Source organism: Vigna unguiculata, chromosome 9 (assembly GCF_004118075.2).
Source record: "Vigna unguiculata cultivar IT97K-499-35 chromosome 9, ASM411807v1, whole genome shotgun sequence".
Classification (NCBI taxonomy): Eukaryota; Viridiplantae; Streptophyta; class Magnoliopsida; order Fabales; family Fabaceae; genus Vigna; species Vigna unguiculata.
The window spans coordinates 29,466,829-29,485,117 of NC_040287.1; the positions used below are offsets into that span (position 1 = coordinate 29,466,829).

The 18,289-nt window shown below is 32.1% G+C and overlaps 3 protein-coding genes across 4 annotated transcripts; 1 reads left to right on the plus strand and 2 right to left on the minus strand.

Annotated features, from left to right (window-relative positions):
• Positions 1-4,033: 4,033 nt before the first annotated feature.
• On the minus strand, positions 4,034-8,427 carry LOC114163187. Its single transcript, XM_028047339.1, has 3 exons — positions 7,692-8,427; positions 7,051-7,323; positions 4,034-4,639 (listed from the first exon to the last, which is right to left on the minus strand). Exons 1-3 carry the CDS (start codon positions 8,145-8,147, stop codon positions 4,373-4,375), a joined length of 996 nt encoding a protein of 331 aa, XP_027903140.1. The 5' UTR covers positions 8,148-8,427; the 3' UTR covers positions 4,034-4,372.
• Positions 8,428-9,115: 688 nt separating this feature from the next.
• On the minus strand, positions 9,116-11,695 carry LOC114163188 (60S ribosomal protein L10). The gene is made up of 4 exons (XM_028047340.1): positions 11,457-11,695; positions 9,927-10,428; positions 9,535-9,616; positions 9,116-9,343 (listed from the first exon to the last, which is right to left on the minus strand). The coding sequence occupies exons 1-4, from the start codon at positions 11,464-11,466 to the stop codon at positions 9,272-9,274; spliced, it is 666 nt and encodes a 221-aa protein (XP_027903141.1). The 5' UTR covers positions 11,467-11,695; the 3' UTR covers positions 9,116-9,271.
• A 3,328-nt stretch (positions 11,696-15,023) lies between these two features.
• Positions 15,024-18,076, plus strand: LOC114162996 (hydroxyacylglutathione hydrolase cytoplasmic-like). Of its 2 annotated transcripts, none has more exons than XM_028047034.1 (7): positions 15,024-15,189; positions 15,283-15,405; positions 15,565-15,726; positions 15,819-15,897; positions 16,026-16,139; positions 17,511-17,687; positions 17,766-18,076. In XM_028047034.1, exons 1-7 carry the CDS (start codon positions 15,143-15,145, stop codon positions 17,790-17,792), a joined length of 729 nt encoding a protein of 242 aa, XP_027902835.1. In that variant the 5' UTR covers positions 15,024-15,142; the 3' UTR covers positions 17,793-18,076. The 2 variants fall into 2 exon arrangements, with proteins under 2 accessions (XP_027902835.1, XP_027902834.1); XM_028047033.1 differs by having other exon boundaries at positions 17,756-17,848.
• The last annotated feature ends 213 nt before the right edge of the window (positions 18,077-18,289 follow it).

Genomic DNA, 18,289 nt, shown 5'->3' on the forward strand with positions numbered 1-18,289 from the left:
ATCAGGAAATCCTCCCTGTTCTTCACATGCAAACTCGCCCAAAGTTATTCCCCGCCCAGAACCACACACCAGCAACATCCAACACCATTTCAACGGACAATCATGTAATTAAAACGTTCACAAACACAATCCACATCAAAATGAGCTAAAGAGTTAGCTTCCCTTACCTTTTTGCCAAGAATTTAGTTGGTGGAATCAAGCAGATTGCAAGACAACAGAATTTCCAGTTTAGCCTAGGAGAACCCATCACCATGACATAGAGAATGAAGAATTACATGATCAGACTCAAAATTCAGAGATTAACTAGTGAATTCTAACTGGAATTGAACCCAATTTAAAGGTGAAACCTACCTAGTAGAATGGAAGCTGAGGGAGGAAGCTGCTGGGGTTCCTGTTGGTTGGTTCTTCCAAAATCTGAGTGGGAGAAATGAAATTGTGAGATGGCAGCACAGAGAGAGGGAGTGGGAGAGAGTTTTGAGTTGCAGAGGAGTGTGGGAGAATGAGGAAGAAGAGTGTGCTTCTGTTTTGGAAGGGGGCAAAAGAGGGGTATTACATGTTACATGGATTCAACTCAATTTGACAAGACCTAAACCCGATCTAACTTGGCTTGACTTGAACCTAGTCACAACTCAACCCTACACATGCTAACTTGGCCCAACTCAACTTGACTTTGGCTCCCTTGACTCAACCTAACTTAGGTTCCAATATAATCTAACCTAATGTGTATCCAACCCTACTTGACTCAACATGAATCAGGCTCATCTTAACCTAACATGATTTGACTAAAAATAGGCTTCATTTAATCTAGACTTGACCCGACCTAACTTATATTAACCTTAGTCCAACTAAATTCTACACAACTAGAGCCATGACAACTCAATCTATTCTAAGTCATGACCAACTTGTCCTAACCTGAATTTGATCTTTCAATCTTACTTGACTAACGTTACTAACTTGACATGGTCCAATTTTAACCTATTCTAACCTAGGTTTAGATTTAGATCGAGCATGTACTTTTTATGCGTATAAAAGCTTTTAAAAGTAAATATGTTTGTTTTCTACTTTCATTTTTAAATAAGGTTATTAACTTGATAAAATGACTCAGGTTGGCTCATGCGATTTTCGAGAGCATTTTAGTCCAATGAATTTTTTTATATGAACTTTTTTATTTTGTAGATTGTTCTTTAATATGTCGCATGTGGATCATAGCTAAATTGTCCGAGTAAGGTGAAATTCACATTAGTACTCTTTTAACGAATAAAACATCCGTAATGAAATATTTTTCTTATTCCATTACAAAAATGTGCTTACCATGCATTTTAACTTACTAATATATTGAAAGTTATAAAACAGTGTGAGGTTTATTTAATAACATGAAAGTTTCGTTAAAATTTGTAATTTCTATAAATTTAACCAATAATAACAAATTTGTTGAAAAGACTATTTAAAAGGACGGCATCCAAAAAGTTTCTCATGACAAGACACGAGTCGTGTACAACTGAGAAAATTAATTGAACACTTTTCTATAACTTGTTTAATTTATCTAATAAGTCCCTGATTATCTGTTGTTGAGCATTGCCATGCCAATGCTTAATACTAAGATATGAGGGTAGACACATAGTTAAAGAGCATGAAATCACATTCACACATAGCTATAGACAACTAACATAAGTGCCTCATTAATATCAAAAGCAACTTGAGTAGTCCATTTTTCACTTCTATTTCAGACATGGTGGCGGTGTAAATAAATGCACGGAATATTTCACCAATCACACACACTGCACAAACCCTTTCTTAAATTCTTCAATTCCTAGCTAACAAAACTGTCATTCAATGAACATTCATGTGCTTCTGAAGCTCTTGCTAACCATTCCTTTTATTTCACATCTATTCACATTTTTTGGTCTTCTTTTTCTGTGCTCAACATTGACATTTAAAGCTCAACATTGCATTTTAGATATTTATGTCTTCTCTAACTTATAGTTTCCTACTAAACCATAACTTGCTATGTACTATTAATTCTCTTTATTCAGAATTATATACATAGAAAAAGAAAGTAATTTGGTCTTTAATTTCGAAAACATCAATGGGTATGAAAACAAGTATAAAGTTTTAATAAACATAAACAATCAACTTTTTTTTTGTATTGTCATTCAATAAAAGATCATCATTTATATTATTTTTAGATGATGTCATAAAAAAATTACACTATATTATTTGCTTCCGAAGGAATTATACTTTTTAGTCATTATAATTTTTTTGTGGATCTCAAAATGTCATAACGGTATCAGATGTAAAACGAATACTAACAATTATTATACGTGTAGATATCGAGATATATATATATATATATATATATATATATATATATATATATATATATATATATATATATATATATATATATATATATATATAAACAGGGAGACTAATATATTTAATATCACAATGGATATCTATTTTAGAAGAAAAATTCTTTTACTTTGTCTAAGCACGGTTAAAGCTCCCGTGAAACTACAAGACTCACATATAATAAAAAAAAACTCTAGCTATTTCTTTTATCAAAGCAAACAAAATACAGACAAAAAAAAACATTATAAGTGATCGGAAAACTCGAAAGAAAAATTATTTTTCTTTGGTTTAATTATTGATAGTACCCACTTTGGTAGAAATATCTCAATTTGGTATCCGTGAAAAAAAAATGTTAATTGCTTCTCCACTTTTGAAAAATTGTTTCAACTAGGTCTTTTTCAGAAAAAAAAAATAATTAACGTCGGCACGCCATGTGTGTCTCTCTAATTTGTTTTAATTTTTTTGAATTTTTTTTACTTTTTTTATTTTTTTTTTTGCAAAATTTCTTGTTGCCATCAAGTTCCTGTTGTGACACATGACAATATCAGTGCTACATGGCAAAATAATGTCACGTGTGTTAAATGTCATTGTACTTATTTCAATCTAGTATTCATATATACCTCATTGTTCCAATTTAGTCCTCACTTTTGTGTCTTTGGTTCAATTTTATCCCAATTTTTTTTTTAATAATTGAAGTATATTTTTTAATTATTTTTTTATAAGATTAAAACTAATTTAGAATAAATATTTTTACAAAATTAAGTACTTACATTTATATTAAAATTTAGTGGTCAAAGAATACATTGACAAGATATTGGTTAATAACATACAATAACGTAATATGCTAAAAAGTCATTTTTATTAAAAAAGAATATTAGTATAACATTTATACAAATAATAGATTTGGTCCCGAATTGGAAAGAGACAATATTGCTCTATTTTGAAAAAAAAAAATGGATAACTATATTGTTCTATTAGTATAACATTTTTTACCACTAAATTTTAATGTAAATATCAGTGCTTAATATTGTCAAAATATTTATACTTAATTACTTTTAATCTTATGAAAAAGTAGATTAAAAAATTTACTTCAATTATTAAAAAAAATGGAACAAAATTGAACCAAAGTCACAAAAGTAATGACTAAATTGAAACAATTAGGTATATATGAGTACTAAATTGAAATGAGTACAATGATATTTGTCACACTTGTCACAACAGTGACATTGCCACATGTCACAACAGGAACTTGACAAACAACCAAAAAATTTGCAAAAAAAAAAATTAAAAAAACTAAAGAATGACATATAACTTTTTTCTTTAAAGGACCTAATTGAAACAATTTTTCAAAAATGAATATACAATTGACATTTTTTTTTACGAGTACCAAATTGACACATTGCTACCAAAATCATTAACATCCAAGTAATTAAACTTTTTTATTTCTTTCTCTTCGCTTTTGTTCTGTACAGTTTAACAGTAAACTTTTTAAAATTTTAAAATTTTCGTTGCCGTACTATTTTATTGCTTTCCAGTTTGTAAATGCAACCTACATTTTTAACGTTTCACTGTAAATTGACCGGTGTTCTTTTATGTGAGCTACAGTTTTAACTCTGCAACCAAAGTGGTCAGATGAGAGCAGCTATTAGTCTTATCTTAGAGTTTCAGCACTCACTGTAAGTTGTTGAGAGGCACCTGTCACACTGAGAATCCTTGGAAAGTCGGAGAAGAATACTAGAAACAACTTTCAAGGGGTAGGGGACAGGTGTTCAACACTAAGGTCTCTGAAATGACATCCAACCATGGCAGATAGTAACCATATCGTGGACAAGGATTATACATTTGAGTCCATTCCAGTGCACGTTGATCCCTGTCAGCTTTATTTTCTCAACTTTGGTTCAGATAAACTTGGCCATTTCTGGTACAAGGGTTTCTAAATCTACGGAAAACTCGAACTCATACAAAACAAAATGTGTTGTAAATAACATCATCAGAAGAAAAACATCTGGAAAGCCTATTACTAGGTGCCACTCTTTTCAAGCTTTTCAATTTCTTCACGCTGCTTTCTTTCATCCTCCAGGCGTTCTCTTTCAGCATCTTCCTCTTCCTCAATCTCATCAAGAGCATCAAATTCCTTGGTTGCCGCCATTGCCTTCACTACAGGGTCTCTAAGCTCGGATATTAGTCCCCCACCAACCTTGTACTCGTTTTCATCACCAATTAGATACAACCGCTGGTCTGGACCAGAAGCCATGGGTACATCAACGGCCAGAAGCTTCATATCATACTGCGTATAAACAGAATGGGAAAGGCAAAGTAAGCATACCCTGAAGCAACAAATATCTCTTCACATATTACGTTTATTTTTCTCGAGAATAATTCTTGCTAATAATTACACCACAATAAATAAAGGGGTGACAAAAAAGATAATGGCTTTGTCAAGCACAAAAAATTTCTATTTGTTGGAGGTACATAGATAATGGATGGACACAACCATAAGCAACTACCTAACGGGATGAAGCTAGAAGCTACAAGCTATAGCCCAGTTGGAGGGGGAGCCAAAGTTGACTACTTCAAAATGTTATGCAGCCTCTCAACTTTTAAAAATTAGTATGTATTTTCTCTGGTTTTTAATAATCACAAGTGTCACTTCAAAGAAAACTACTATCGTAATAAAAAAAAAGTAATTTGAAAAAAATTCTAAAGCTAAAATCTACTTGATATAAATAAGTTCTTCTATTTGAATTGAAAGTAAGCACTAAAATAAAAAATTATATATCGTAATCATATTCAAAAATGAAATTGTAGGACTACAAGCCCGAAGGAAATCATCATGCATCATGGATCATAAATTATGAGTGCAGTCATTACCAGCCCATGCTAATTTTCTCTAAATAAACAGAGCAGATAATTAAGGTTATTGATTCTAATTAACATTCTTAGGCCAGGCATAATGTCCTACTGCAGAAACACAAGAGAAATTAGGAACATACACCGAAGACCAGATATTGTATCAACTACCTACGCCTGCTCTAAAGTAACTTGGGGGATATTGCTGGAAACGAAACCATGATATTGTCACATAAATAACTTCATGGGGAATATCTATGTCATGCATTCAGCTTCAAAGACTGCATTTTCAATTGAGTAACCGTTTTATAATAGAATTAAACACATTTTCATCCATTCTGATCACTCAACCAAAAGTAAGATTTAATAACCACAAAATAGTAGATGTTGAAGTTAATATGCTATAACAACAGCAAGCATAAATCAGCAGAAACGTTGGCAGCTTGGCATCAGCAGTGATACTTTCGTGGTAGGAGAAATGAGATATATTTCAAAACGAATCAACCAATCGACAGAAACAAGACATCATTCTTCACATTTCAACCCTTTTGAATTTAATTACAAAATGGGAATCTACTAGCAGTTGCATCCTCCATTATTCCCTCAAAAGCTTTACCTCTCATTAAGGTTCTGTTCTCACTTCTTAGATATATCTATAGATCCCGATGTAGATCATCTTGGGTTGTAAATATGAGCCGCTTCAATTTTTTGGGCATGCATATGTCAGTGTATTATTACTTTTCAGCCTTGGGTGGTTTGAAGAACAGCAGACTCCTCTCCTCTCGACTATTCTTCCACTAATGCAAGATTCAGGCATAAAGCATTTTATTTTCTCACTAAGAACAAAACCATTCCTCTATTCATGAATCCATCCCAATTGAAGTATTAGAGAACTGATAGATACCCGTAGCATCCTTGCACAGCAAACTGTTCTGTTATTCCTTTGTTATGCTCTTACGTGGTGTAGCAAGTTGCCAGCCAACCAATCATCTTAGTGCGAGGCTTTTTTTCTTTTGTATACAAAAGAAATTACATAGACAGCCAACTAAATTACATGGAATTTAAAGTATAAGCAATCCTCCTTAGCTGAAAAGGAAAACAAAAAACAAAGTATGTAGCCAACCCTACTAATGGGAAAAGACACCGTTGGTGGTTGCTGTACACACACACCCCAACGGAGCAAAGCATCCCAATCCCCCATCATATCAGTTAGGTAATAGCTTTAAATAAAATTAGTTGCAATGCCAAGGAACCACAGGCTTCAAACACGAGCATTATGCGCCAAGCCTCCAACCAAATGAGCCAAAAAGTAGCATAGATTGCACATTATCATATGTCAAGCTAAGTTTTGCAATATAAAGATCTCAAATGCATATGAGTATCTTCCTGTTTCGACATTAATAAAAGAACACCTCATTTGCAGGCGACACATTACAATATGAGAAAGAGTAAAAACAATTTAAAAAACTTTTGAAGCTGGGATTCTAGGTACATGGTCAATGCAAGATATTTGTATGTTTACTTTTTGTTTGGGCTCGAATGTTTATCATCAATATTGATGCATTGAATAAAACCTGATGTGGTTATTGAAAATATATTTATCATACAACACAGATGGAGACGGAAATACTAATAACCAGATAAGAATTTTTTCAAGAAACGGTCTTGAATCATATAACTAACAATTCTCAAGACATGGGAAGGGAACAACGAAATGTACCTAACTCAACAATATTACTAGCTTTGGAAGCAAAACTACAATGTTCAGACGGATGATGGAAGCAAATAAATGTAAACAGAAGACTAACAAATTCTGTGAAATGATTTCCTAATATACAATTTATTTACCTGGCCATTCTTTTTCTTGACTTCAACGTTGACCAGTCCCTTTTTCTCAGACCCTGTAATGGGGAAAATGAGAAAACACCGTTTGCTCCTAATACTCGGCTTGAACTTCTTTAAGGTGAGACCACCCCCTGACATGACATAGGCTCTCAAATCAGTTCCAGAAAGAGGGGCACCCATAACTTCAAGAATCCCGGCAGACGTGTTAAGTCTCGTCATTGCCATTCTGTAAACTTTATCCGGGTTGATTGTGAACCTCGAGCGGATATACAAGCCCTGAAAGACAACCAACGCGAATAAAACAATTAGATAATGTCCCATTCCATGTACCATTCATTATACATGAATCACAATATGATCCACCACCAGCATTTCCAATCTCAAACGAGCATACGTTAACATAATGCAAATTAGTATATGTTTGGATTTCACTGGGAGAGCTGAAAAGTAATTTTACTCTCAAAGCATTATTCTTCATTTTTCATTTTGTGCAATGGAATGTGGAAATGTGCATTGTACTTTCCTAACTTTCATCCAAACATAGCCCAGTTGTTACTTATATCTTAATGGAAGAGTTTGTATTGAACAATCATAATAATTGACGTAGCCTAGAACATGTGAAACAAGCTGGCGAAAGAACTTACAGTAAAAGCAACGATAGCAGATGAAAGGGCAAGGAAGCCATACTTAGCCAAGCCTTCGGAGATTCCAACGAAAAGGTTAGCGACTCCGAAGAGGATCCTCCAAAGAATACCGCAAAGGATAACTCCACTAGCGCCCAACAGAAAGAGGTAGTTCCTCTTGCAAAATGCCTCGATTTGCAACCCAATTGCCTCGCGGTACCGCGAGAAGGCCGAGCTCACTGCGGCCGCGGGTTTATCAAACACCTTCTGCGCCAAGCCTTTGTCGAAATTCGAGGAGAAGAATCGGAACGTGCTATTGCCCAGGCGTTGTTGTGGGTGGAAAATCGGCGAAGGAGAGCGGAACGCGGCCGCATCGGAGAAGGAGGGGCGGCGGATAGGGTGGCGCTGGTTGATCGTGCCGCGGATTAAAGCTTGGAATTGGGTGATTTTTTGCGAAGACGCCCTTGACATCTGCATTTCCGATTTTCAAATAAACGACTCACAAGTGCAAACGCAGTGCTGTCAACTGTGGAATTCACAACACAACACCACTTTCTGTCGGGTCCAACTATACTACCTAACTGCGCAACCCGACCCGACCCATTACAATGAAAATAATGGTCGTGAATGGAGGTGGATGAAACGTGCGGAGGAAGTCAGCAATCCCCTTTCGTTTAAACTATTAAACCATCTAAGAACCAATTCAGATGAGTCTGCACGCACCATGAATTCCCATCCATTCTGGTACACAACTCTTCTTTTATGCACCTAAAGAATTTTAGATTGTGAATTTAAAATTATTTTTAGATGGGATTTTTAACACGACACACAACATGATTTATAAGTAAATGGTAAACCAAAAGAAAATATCTACATTTACTCCCTACTTTTTCATTAAATTCGTGTGACTTTATCTAATGCAATATCCACATCGTAGATTGCAGAGGATTGTGCGCCTGCTTACTTATTCTATCGAGCTAAAGTCTCTCATCCACTCTACTTTTGCATTCCGGGATATTAAAGATATGAACGAAATCATTTCATTTAAACGAATTATTGCACCGAGGTTGGAGGAACGACGTTCTGCAGCAATCCGACTCATCTATAATTCATTTTGTTTCAACTCTAAAGCTACATCACAAATTACTCCGACCTAATTATAGTTTCATAGAACTGTTTACGTGATGGCAAAACCAATGCAGGCATTGAATTATTGTTGTAAATTACAACTGAGGCACAACCCTCAACGTCTTGTAAAATTTATAGTATTGCTTGTCGAGTAATGATGTGGTTAAACCATGTTTTTTCTCACTATACACATTATCATGTTAGTATAACAGGGTGAGCAACCAGTTGTTTTCACTGGAGATAGAATGGTAAGTTATCTGATCAATCATAACTTTTTTCATTATGCTACCATCAAACAAATCATCAAGGCAAGGAAATCCGAACAAAAAATACCACTCATTCCATTCATGATGGTTTGTAAAAGATGAGATAAACTCAATATAGTTTAATACTACGGGTACAATAAATGAGAAACTTGAATTGAGTCGAACACAACTATTAGCCAAAGCCCACTTTTGCCAAGTAACAGCCATTTAAGCAGTAGCACTAGTCAGAAAAGCTCTTCCAGGTTGACGATTTGCCAGTGGTCCATGGCACCCAAGAAGCTGCAAGACAGCATGAAGAAATTTGTAAATTAGATAAGCTAAAAATAGACCCACTGAATGCATAATCAAAAATGTTCTTCAAACAAATCCATATCCAAGTGTGAATTAGGTAAAAAAATAAAGGTCCTCGAGCATGAACAGTAAAATTTCAATATGTTCGATTAGTACATCCAAATGCGGCTTTTCGTTACCTTAGCATTCACACCATCAGGCACAATCCTGTTCTCTGACTTGTACTTGAGATAATCAGAACGGCTAAACTTGGTGAAACCCCTAAACAAGCAGTTAAAACAACAGTCAAATCAAATGCATAAAAGATATCCTAATGTCAAAGGACTAAATAAACTCCAATCAAAATCAAAACCATCTTAAGAACAGGCAGTAATTTCAACCCAGTCACAGGATGACAATGGATAAAAGATATAAGGATTTGTTTCAGAAAACATAAATATATTCTTTTTAAATCGAAGGTATTGTAGCAGAAACTCTACTCAAGTAAAAAAAAATGACATTAACTAATCTAGAAGTATTCGTGTTCAGATGTGAAAGCTTGCTGTCAAAAGAATTAATATTAAATACATACCACTTCCTGCTAACAATGATCTTTTGACGACCAGGGAACTTGAACTTAGCACGACGAAGGGCCTCCTGTGCATGATGACTGTTACTGTCCTTACAGCGGACTGAAAGAAGGACCTGGCCAATTGCCACTCTAGCACATGTACCCTGTGGCTTTCCAAATGCACCTCGCATTCCAGTCTGAAGCCTATCAGCTCCAGCACATGAAAGCATTTTGTTGATCCTAAGAACATGGAATGGGTGTACTCTGACTCTCAAGTGGAAAGCATCCTTGCCTGCAAACTTTGCCATATATTTGTTGCATGCAATTCTAGCAGCTTCCAATGCTTCACTTGAAACATTTTCCTTTTCCCAGCTAACCAAATGGACGCAGAAGGGAAATTCATCAACACCTTTCTTCTTCATACCAACATCGTAAATTCTGATCTTAGGATCAGGAACACCACGACAGAAGCGTGATTTGGGGTATGGTTTGTTTTTTATCTGCCTATAACACCTTGCAGGCCCTAAAACACACACCATCATGCCATGAATATGACAGTATATAATACCAATTTCATTCAAATATCATTCTAAAAATTTACAGTATATATTACCAGTCATCAATGACACATGGACTGTAGGTGAACAGGGAACAACATTAAAACACAGAATAGTCTCCTAAACTGATATCAATACTATAAAGATCTCAGAACAAACAACTGCTTAAGTCATAACTAATGAGAGAATTGAAAAACAATATGCCACTGCAAGACTAAGCCCTGTACATGTGACTTGATAGTGGCCTTTCCGGTAGAAAATGTAAACAATGTAAAGGAAAAAAAGAAAAACTGACATGTTCTTGAAGCATAAACCATGAGTAACAGCAGGCATATATCAATAGCGTAACTCTTCATGTAGAACTATGTAACATTCAAACAAGGGGATGACCATGAACAAAAATACAAAGGACAACCGCAGCCAATGAATTTACAAATAACAAAATGTATGCGTTTAAATTCAAAGAAAACAATTAATCAACTTGCCTACATTTGATTATAAAAATGGAATATATGATCAGAGGAGATGTATTCGAGTAGCAACAACTTCAAAATTATGACACTTTTTAAACAATTAAAAAATAACTCAAACCCATTTTTTCTTTTGTTAGATAAACTAAATGGCGAACAGAACTGTACATAACATAAATTTCACCGACGCGAATATTAAACGTATTGCCCGTCATAATATCTACCAAACACAAACCAGAGGCAACAATGAAGCTTCCATAAACAAAACAGCTAAAACGGCTACAAACATTATTGTCAGCTTGTATACAAAGATGCAATGTATCTTTATTCAAAGCATGTTTCAATCTAGCTGTCCTCAAAATCTAATGAATCCTAAAGATGAACAAGAACAAAAGGGAACATAAAAATTTCGAAAAGCTTACGCAACTACGAATGAACTATAATGGTGTGAAACAAAAACGAAGCAACGAAGAGGAATCGAACGAGAGAGCGTAGAATAGATAACAGAGAATGGAGATGCTTACTCCTCCCCATTGCGACGTCTCTCTCCGCGACGCGGTGGGTTCTGGCTGTGCACGGAGAAGCGAAAACCTACTCCTGTCAACGCTTGAAATTGCAAGATGCCACATAAGTAATTTCGATTTTCGTTTATGGACCGGATCCTATCGGCCCAATGTAAACAATCTTCCTCTTTTTTACTATACCTCCCGCAAAATTCGCAGAACGGTGCATACTGAGTTTTATGGGGGTGTTCAAAGGTAAGAGAGTTTCTTCTATTACCCTCATGAATTCCTTTTTCATTTTGTTACAATTTTAAAATTATTTTTTATATTTGGTTTATGCAGTTCGAAAACCTTTTATATAATTCAAAATTTATTTATTATTTTTAAATTATACAATCTAAAAATTAAAATTAATTTTCAGATTATATAATCAAGCATAATTCAAGAATAACTTTTAACTTTCGAATTATACGATTAAAAATCAAAATGAAAATGAGAAAAATATTAGAATGCAAAAATAAAATTATAGAAGTCCAGGAAGAAATTGCCTGAAGATAAATATGTAAGACTAATGAATTGTTAATTTCGTTCAAAGATAATGGAATTTTAATTTAAAACAAAAATCAATCAATTAACCTTTTTATATTTTTAATGAAATATTCTGATCTTTTTATACGCGGGATTATTTTTAAGACCACTGAATTTTATTTTTCATAACAATTAGAAATAAATTAAAAAGTTAAAAATAGATACTACGGTTTAAATAATGTTAATAAATATGATTTAAAAATAAGAGATATTAATTTAACAATGTTCATGTTCTATTCAACAGACTCAAATATCATAATCATGACAACACTAATAATAGTAATTATTATTTTGTCCAATATGAAGGTTGAATTTTTAAATCTATACATGTACACATTATAAACTCATATACAACTCTATTTTGAATTTTATTCCAGAGAAATTCATAATCATCGGCACATTTATACATATACATGTTATAAACATCCATATACAACTCAATTTTGAATTTTATTATAGAAAAGTTCATAATCATCTGCACATATAGAACACATAAAACTTTGTTACATTTAAAATGGGATTCATAAAACAAAAGAATACAATTTTGGACAAAGAATTGCAACAGTCTAAGATTAATTTGTATACCTCTTATTAAATATTTTCAAATACTTCTTTGTAAACCACATATGTAGTTATAGTGGTTATATTTCCATTTATATCAATAATTAGTATTTTCAATCATTGTTTGTTTTTACTCTAGAAACCGCTATATATAGTCGTCCATATGTGAATATGGGACGAGGAAGATAAAGTATAATGTTAGAGAGAATTTGTCTTTAGCCTTTTAGCTTTTGTTTATTGCCATCACAAAGTATAAACATATTGAAAACTGTGTTCTTTGAAACTTGAAAAACATGCTTGAATCAAAAGGAGTCAAGTTCATTCTTGGTATGAATATTTTATCACCAATATTTTTGCCTATTATTATTGTAGCATAAATAATATTTTTTCCTAAATCATTGACCTGCAACATTGTACCTTTATAAAGACCATTTACTTGGTCAATGTTTCTTAAAAGCATGATAGGTGCACAAACTTTGAAATTAATCATATGATTGGAAACCCCTGAGCATTTAATATCATTGAGAAACTTTGGAGTAAATCACTCACCCTGAATTTCTTGGTCTTCATCAGGTTAACAAGGAGTGTGTAAACTTAAATAAGTTTGTTTTTCACTAGACATCAAAGATAAAATGTAGACATTTACCTACTCAATAAACTCAATTGTAGGAGCATTATCATATAAAAAGTTAGGGTTTATTATATTACACAAAAGACCATGAGAAACAAAGTTCACCAAAAAAGTAATGGCCATTCATATTCTCAAACTAAAAGATATTCTAGTATACAAATGTTGCTTTCACAATTTTCGTTCAAATCCCAATGTCCATCTCGAAATTGTAGAATCCAATAAGCAAATTATCATATGTATTTGGAATCTTTAATCTTCATAGATATCTTTTCCTTTTATCACTTACAAAAAATAAATCTATTATTTGATTTTTATCAATATACCTATTTAAAAAAGTTTAAGACTAAAAGTAATTTATCAAAATTAAAAAAAAAATTGAGAGACGTAATTACTATAAGAAAAAAAATATGATAATCATGTCAGAACTAAAAAATGGTTATTATAAATATAACACGTAACTTTTACTTTCATATTCATAAAAATATTAATATACAAAAAATTTACGAGATGAAAAAATAATAACTATTAAACTAATATTTCACTATCAAAAGATAGAAGAAAGTTACATTTTTCATCTTAAAAAATAAAAGATAACATATAAGAAATGAGAGTAGAAAAAAAATGAATTTGTATCTAATTTCTTAATTTTTTATTTAGAAAAAAAAATAGAAATGAATAAAATATATGAAAAATTTAAAAGATGATAAAGAAAATCTCAATAAAATTTTTGTTATATATTATATTTAATTATTTATTAACATTAAATATTATACTTTATAAAAAATAAAAATATATTTAATTTAATTTCTATCTATATAATATATATTATATATATTCTTAAATTTTAAATATTTTGGAGATATATTTTTAAAAATATTTAATAATTTTGAGGATATTATTCTACTATTATTTATATTTTTATGAACTTTTAATATTATAGATAATAATAATAATAATTATTATTAGCATTTCTACTTCTTGTCATCACTCTTTCAAGGATTCCAGTCCATTCATAAATAGGATATCCACACTCTGGGGAACCTTCTTATAAATTTCACAATATCAGAGAAGAGAACCCGTTATTACTTTTCCTGTAGACACTTTCATACTTGCGGCTCAAGGCACGGTCAAATGTATATTTTTGTATTAATTAAAAGATATTAAATTTCAGAAAAATATATAACAAAAATAATATTTTATTAAAATATTTTATTATTATAAATAATTAATGTAACTATAAAAATGTTTAAATTTAAATGAATAATTATTTAAAAGAATAAAATGATAAAATAATTATTTTAATTTAAAAAAAAAATTACTTAAAAACAAAGTTAAAAAAATTGAATTTAAATTAATAATTATTTAAAGAATAAAAATGATAAAATAATTCTTTTAATTTAAAAAAAACACTTACCGTTAAAATAGAAAAAGTATTATATATAATATAGAAGGGATTTTTCTCTATAATGATCTATATTTCATAAAAAAAGAAAAATTAAATCTCAAAACGTATTTTTGATTTGTTAAAACTTAACTTTACGTTTCAATATCTATTTGAATGTTTCGTTTTCTGAAAAGAAATGTAATTAATTTAATCTTATTGAACAAAAATCATTTTATATTATCAACAACCATTTTATTAAGCATTAAGTATTAAGATGAAAAAATTTAAAACAAAGACCAGATGTGAAAAAATTCTACTTTCACGTTGCTTATTGTTTCGACACGTCAGAGACACGTGGCAGTTTATGACCAACCATCGTAACCACGAAGTATGTTCCTTGCGTCTTGTTTTTCCACATAGCTCAGTTTCGCATTGAACTCAAACTAACTCAAAAAAGAACCAGAAGCTACCCTGTTTGTGTAGTGAATCTTGATATCGTTTCTCCTAAAACTAAAGTAATTTCACACAAACACAAACCAAACCATGAAAATCTATCACGTTCCTTCTCTGCAAGACAACAATTCCTTCTTGTAAGTCTATATATGATGCAATTCTACATAAAGTTCTAGTTCTTCATGCTTCACTGTTTCTTGTTATAACTATTTGGTTTTGCACTTGTGTAGAATCTTTGACGAGTGCACGAAAGAAGGTGCTGTGGTGGACCCTATAGAGCCCGAGAAGGTTCTAGAAGCTGCCGATTCGCATGGGGTCAATCTCAAGCTCGTTCTCACCACGCATCATCATGGGTGCTAACTAATTTCTACTCTTCTTTACCATACTTTTATTTTGTTTGGTCATGAATCTCAGTACTTTTTCTGCATTTTCTTCAATGCCTGCTATGTATTTCAGTTTTGAGTCTTGAGATGATCATCGATCTGCTTGTAAATTTTGTTTCATTGTTGCAGGGAGCATGCTGGTGGAAATGAAAAGATAAAGAATTTGGTGCCTGGAATTAGAGTCTATGGTGGTTCGATAGATAACGTCAAGGGTTGCACCGATAAGGTTGAAAATGGTGATAGAGTGTCCCTCGGGGCTGATATTAGTATATTGTGTCTTCACACACCATGGTAGCATTTCTCAAATATTAGGACTCTAATTTTGTCGTTTATTTGTTAATTCAATTTTTGAGTACACATTAACCGTTTGGTGACCTGCTCAGCCACACCAAAGGTCACATAAGCTATTATGTCACCGGCAAAGAGGAGGAGCAACCGGCTGTTTTTACCGGAGATACACTGGTAAGATCACTCACTAATCAGTCTTAGCTTTCTCATTTTATGGAACATTTCCAAAAGATAATAGTTATTGGAAAAAAAGATACAAAAATTTTAAATCTTGATTTATTTTCTTATTGGTTTTTGTGCAGTTTATTGCTGGTTGTGGGAAATTTTTTAAAGGAACTGCAGAAGAGATGTATGAGTCACTCTGTGTCACATTAGGTTCGTTACCGAGGCAAACCCGAGTTTACTGTGGACACGAGGTAACGTAACATAGTACTAAAATCCTGTGTTCTAGAACTCTCGTAGCATCTTGCATGATTTTCTTTATGATTTACATGTGATCATATTTTGGTTGTAGAAGTTATTGCTGCTGACTATTCTCAATGATCATTTTGGACCCACGCCATATTTGTGGACTTTTTTTTGAAAGTTAAGGCTCATGTTTCCACTTTGGGATGCTTTTTTCCATACTGATTTGCAATAGAGAAAAAAAAAGTAAAATAAGCTTTTCTATAAACTCAAATTAATTTATACAAGACACTAGGGATGAAGTTCAGACCAGAAATTTCCGGAAGACTTTGATTTCTGGTTAAGGGTTAGTTTTTTTTTTCTTTTCAAGAATTAATTAATTAATTCTTGAAAAAATAAAAACTAATTTAAGCATGACAATCTATATCCTAAAGGTTTTCTTTATACTATATCAGTTTTATTATAATAATATTAATAAAAAAATTAACATTAGAAACATTAATATTATTCCCATATTAATAAACGTGTCATAATTATGATAAAATGAAATGGTATTAAAAATATGAATTCAATATTATAATTAACTCAGGTCATGTGTTTGTAAAAAATTCTAACATTTTAATTTTACTTAGGGATGAGAATATGTCGTGTTCGACACGAAAATTTAAAAGAATATTAAAAAATATCTGAAGATTTAAAAAAATCATGATATTAATATAATATTAATTTAATTTTAAGTAAATTTAATCTAATAAATATAAATATAATTTTAATTTTAATTTTTTACTCATTATCAACTGCCCAATTTATTTATAAACGAATTTTAAATGAGTTTTAAATTATCTCTTATCTATTATTTTTAAATACCCATTTGAAGTATTTACTTGAATTATCTGTTATCTATTATTTTTAAACACTCATTTGAAGTATTTACTTGTTATCAGATTTTATTGGCACTTGTTATTTGTAGGACATTGATATTTTTGTCATTTTTAATTTTAAATTATACACTAATTAATAATAAAATGATAAATAAAGGAACAATAGGAATTCAAAAAATATATGAGGAAAAAAAACATGTGAATTGATTTCTACCTTAACATCCAACACAATCTATTTTTCACTACAAATAAATATGGAAAATATGGAAGTATTAGAGGTTCATTTCTACCAAATTAATTATGTAGATATTGATCGAGAGTTTTGCAATATATGAGAGAATCATTTGTACCAAATTTTGGTACAAAGTTAAAACTATTTAGATATTCAATGTAAGTTGTACAATGTCCTTATATTTAAAGAAGTGGGTTGTGTTAATTATTGTAAACAACTCCTGGTTAGGTTTACTACATAATAAGGGTTGGAATTGGTTGTGTTTATAGTACGCAGTGAAGAACTTGCAATTTGCTACGACAATTGAACCAGATAATTTGAAGATACAGCAGAAATTAACATGGGCCAAGAATCAGAACCAAGCTGGCCAACCTACAACTCCCTCCACCATTGAGGAAGAAATGGAGACCAACCCATTTATGAGGGTTCACCTACCTCAGATTCAGGTTTGTCCCATGCCACATTTTCATTTCTCTGTTCCAAACTATGACAAATAATGCAAAAATCTCTGCAGGAGAAAGTAGGGTGCAAGTCTCCAATTGAAGCTTTGAGAGAGTTACGAAAGCTGAAAGACAAGTGGAGTTGTTGTGTTGCCGAAAGCTGAAAACTGAAAAACAGATATCAGATACTTGTCATGTTTGCACAATGTATCTTACGTTGGTTAGTCTAATGCGAAGATGTTCCATTTCATTCATGTTATATACTTCTGAGCTTCAAAAATATTCTTTTCTCCTCTCTCTGACACCATGTAACTTTCAACCGCTAAATCTTAATAAAAAAAACCACACAGATACTAGGAAGATTCTTTTCTATCTGTGCTGTCAGAGAAAATAATGCTTGCTTTTTACCCATGTGTTTTTATTTTGGTTTAGCTTCGTGCGGTGATTGCGGGTCTCGCTTTTCTTACGTTTCGCGTAAGCGTGGTGCAGACTAATCATATCTAAATTAAGACTTAGCAAACAAAAAAACTGTACTAAGTGTCTTTGATTATGAATGGTTCTAGTTAGCGTTAATGTCTGTTAGACTTCAGATTAAAGAGTGGTGGATT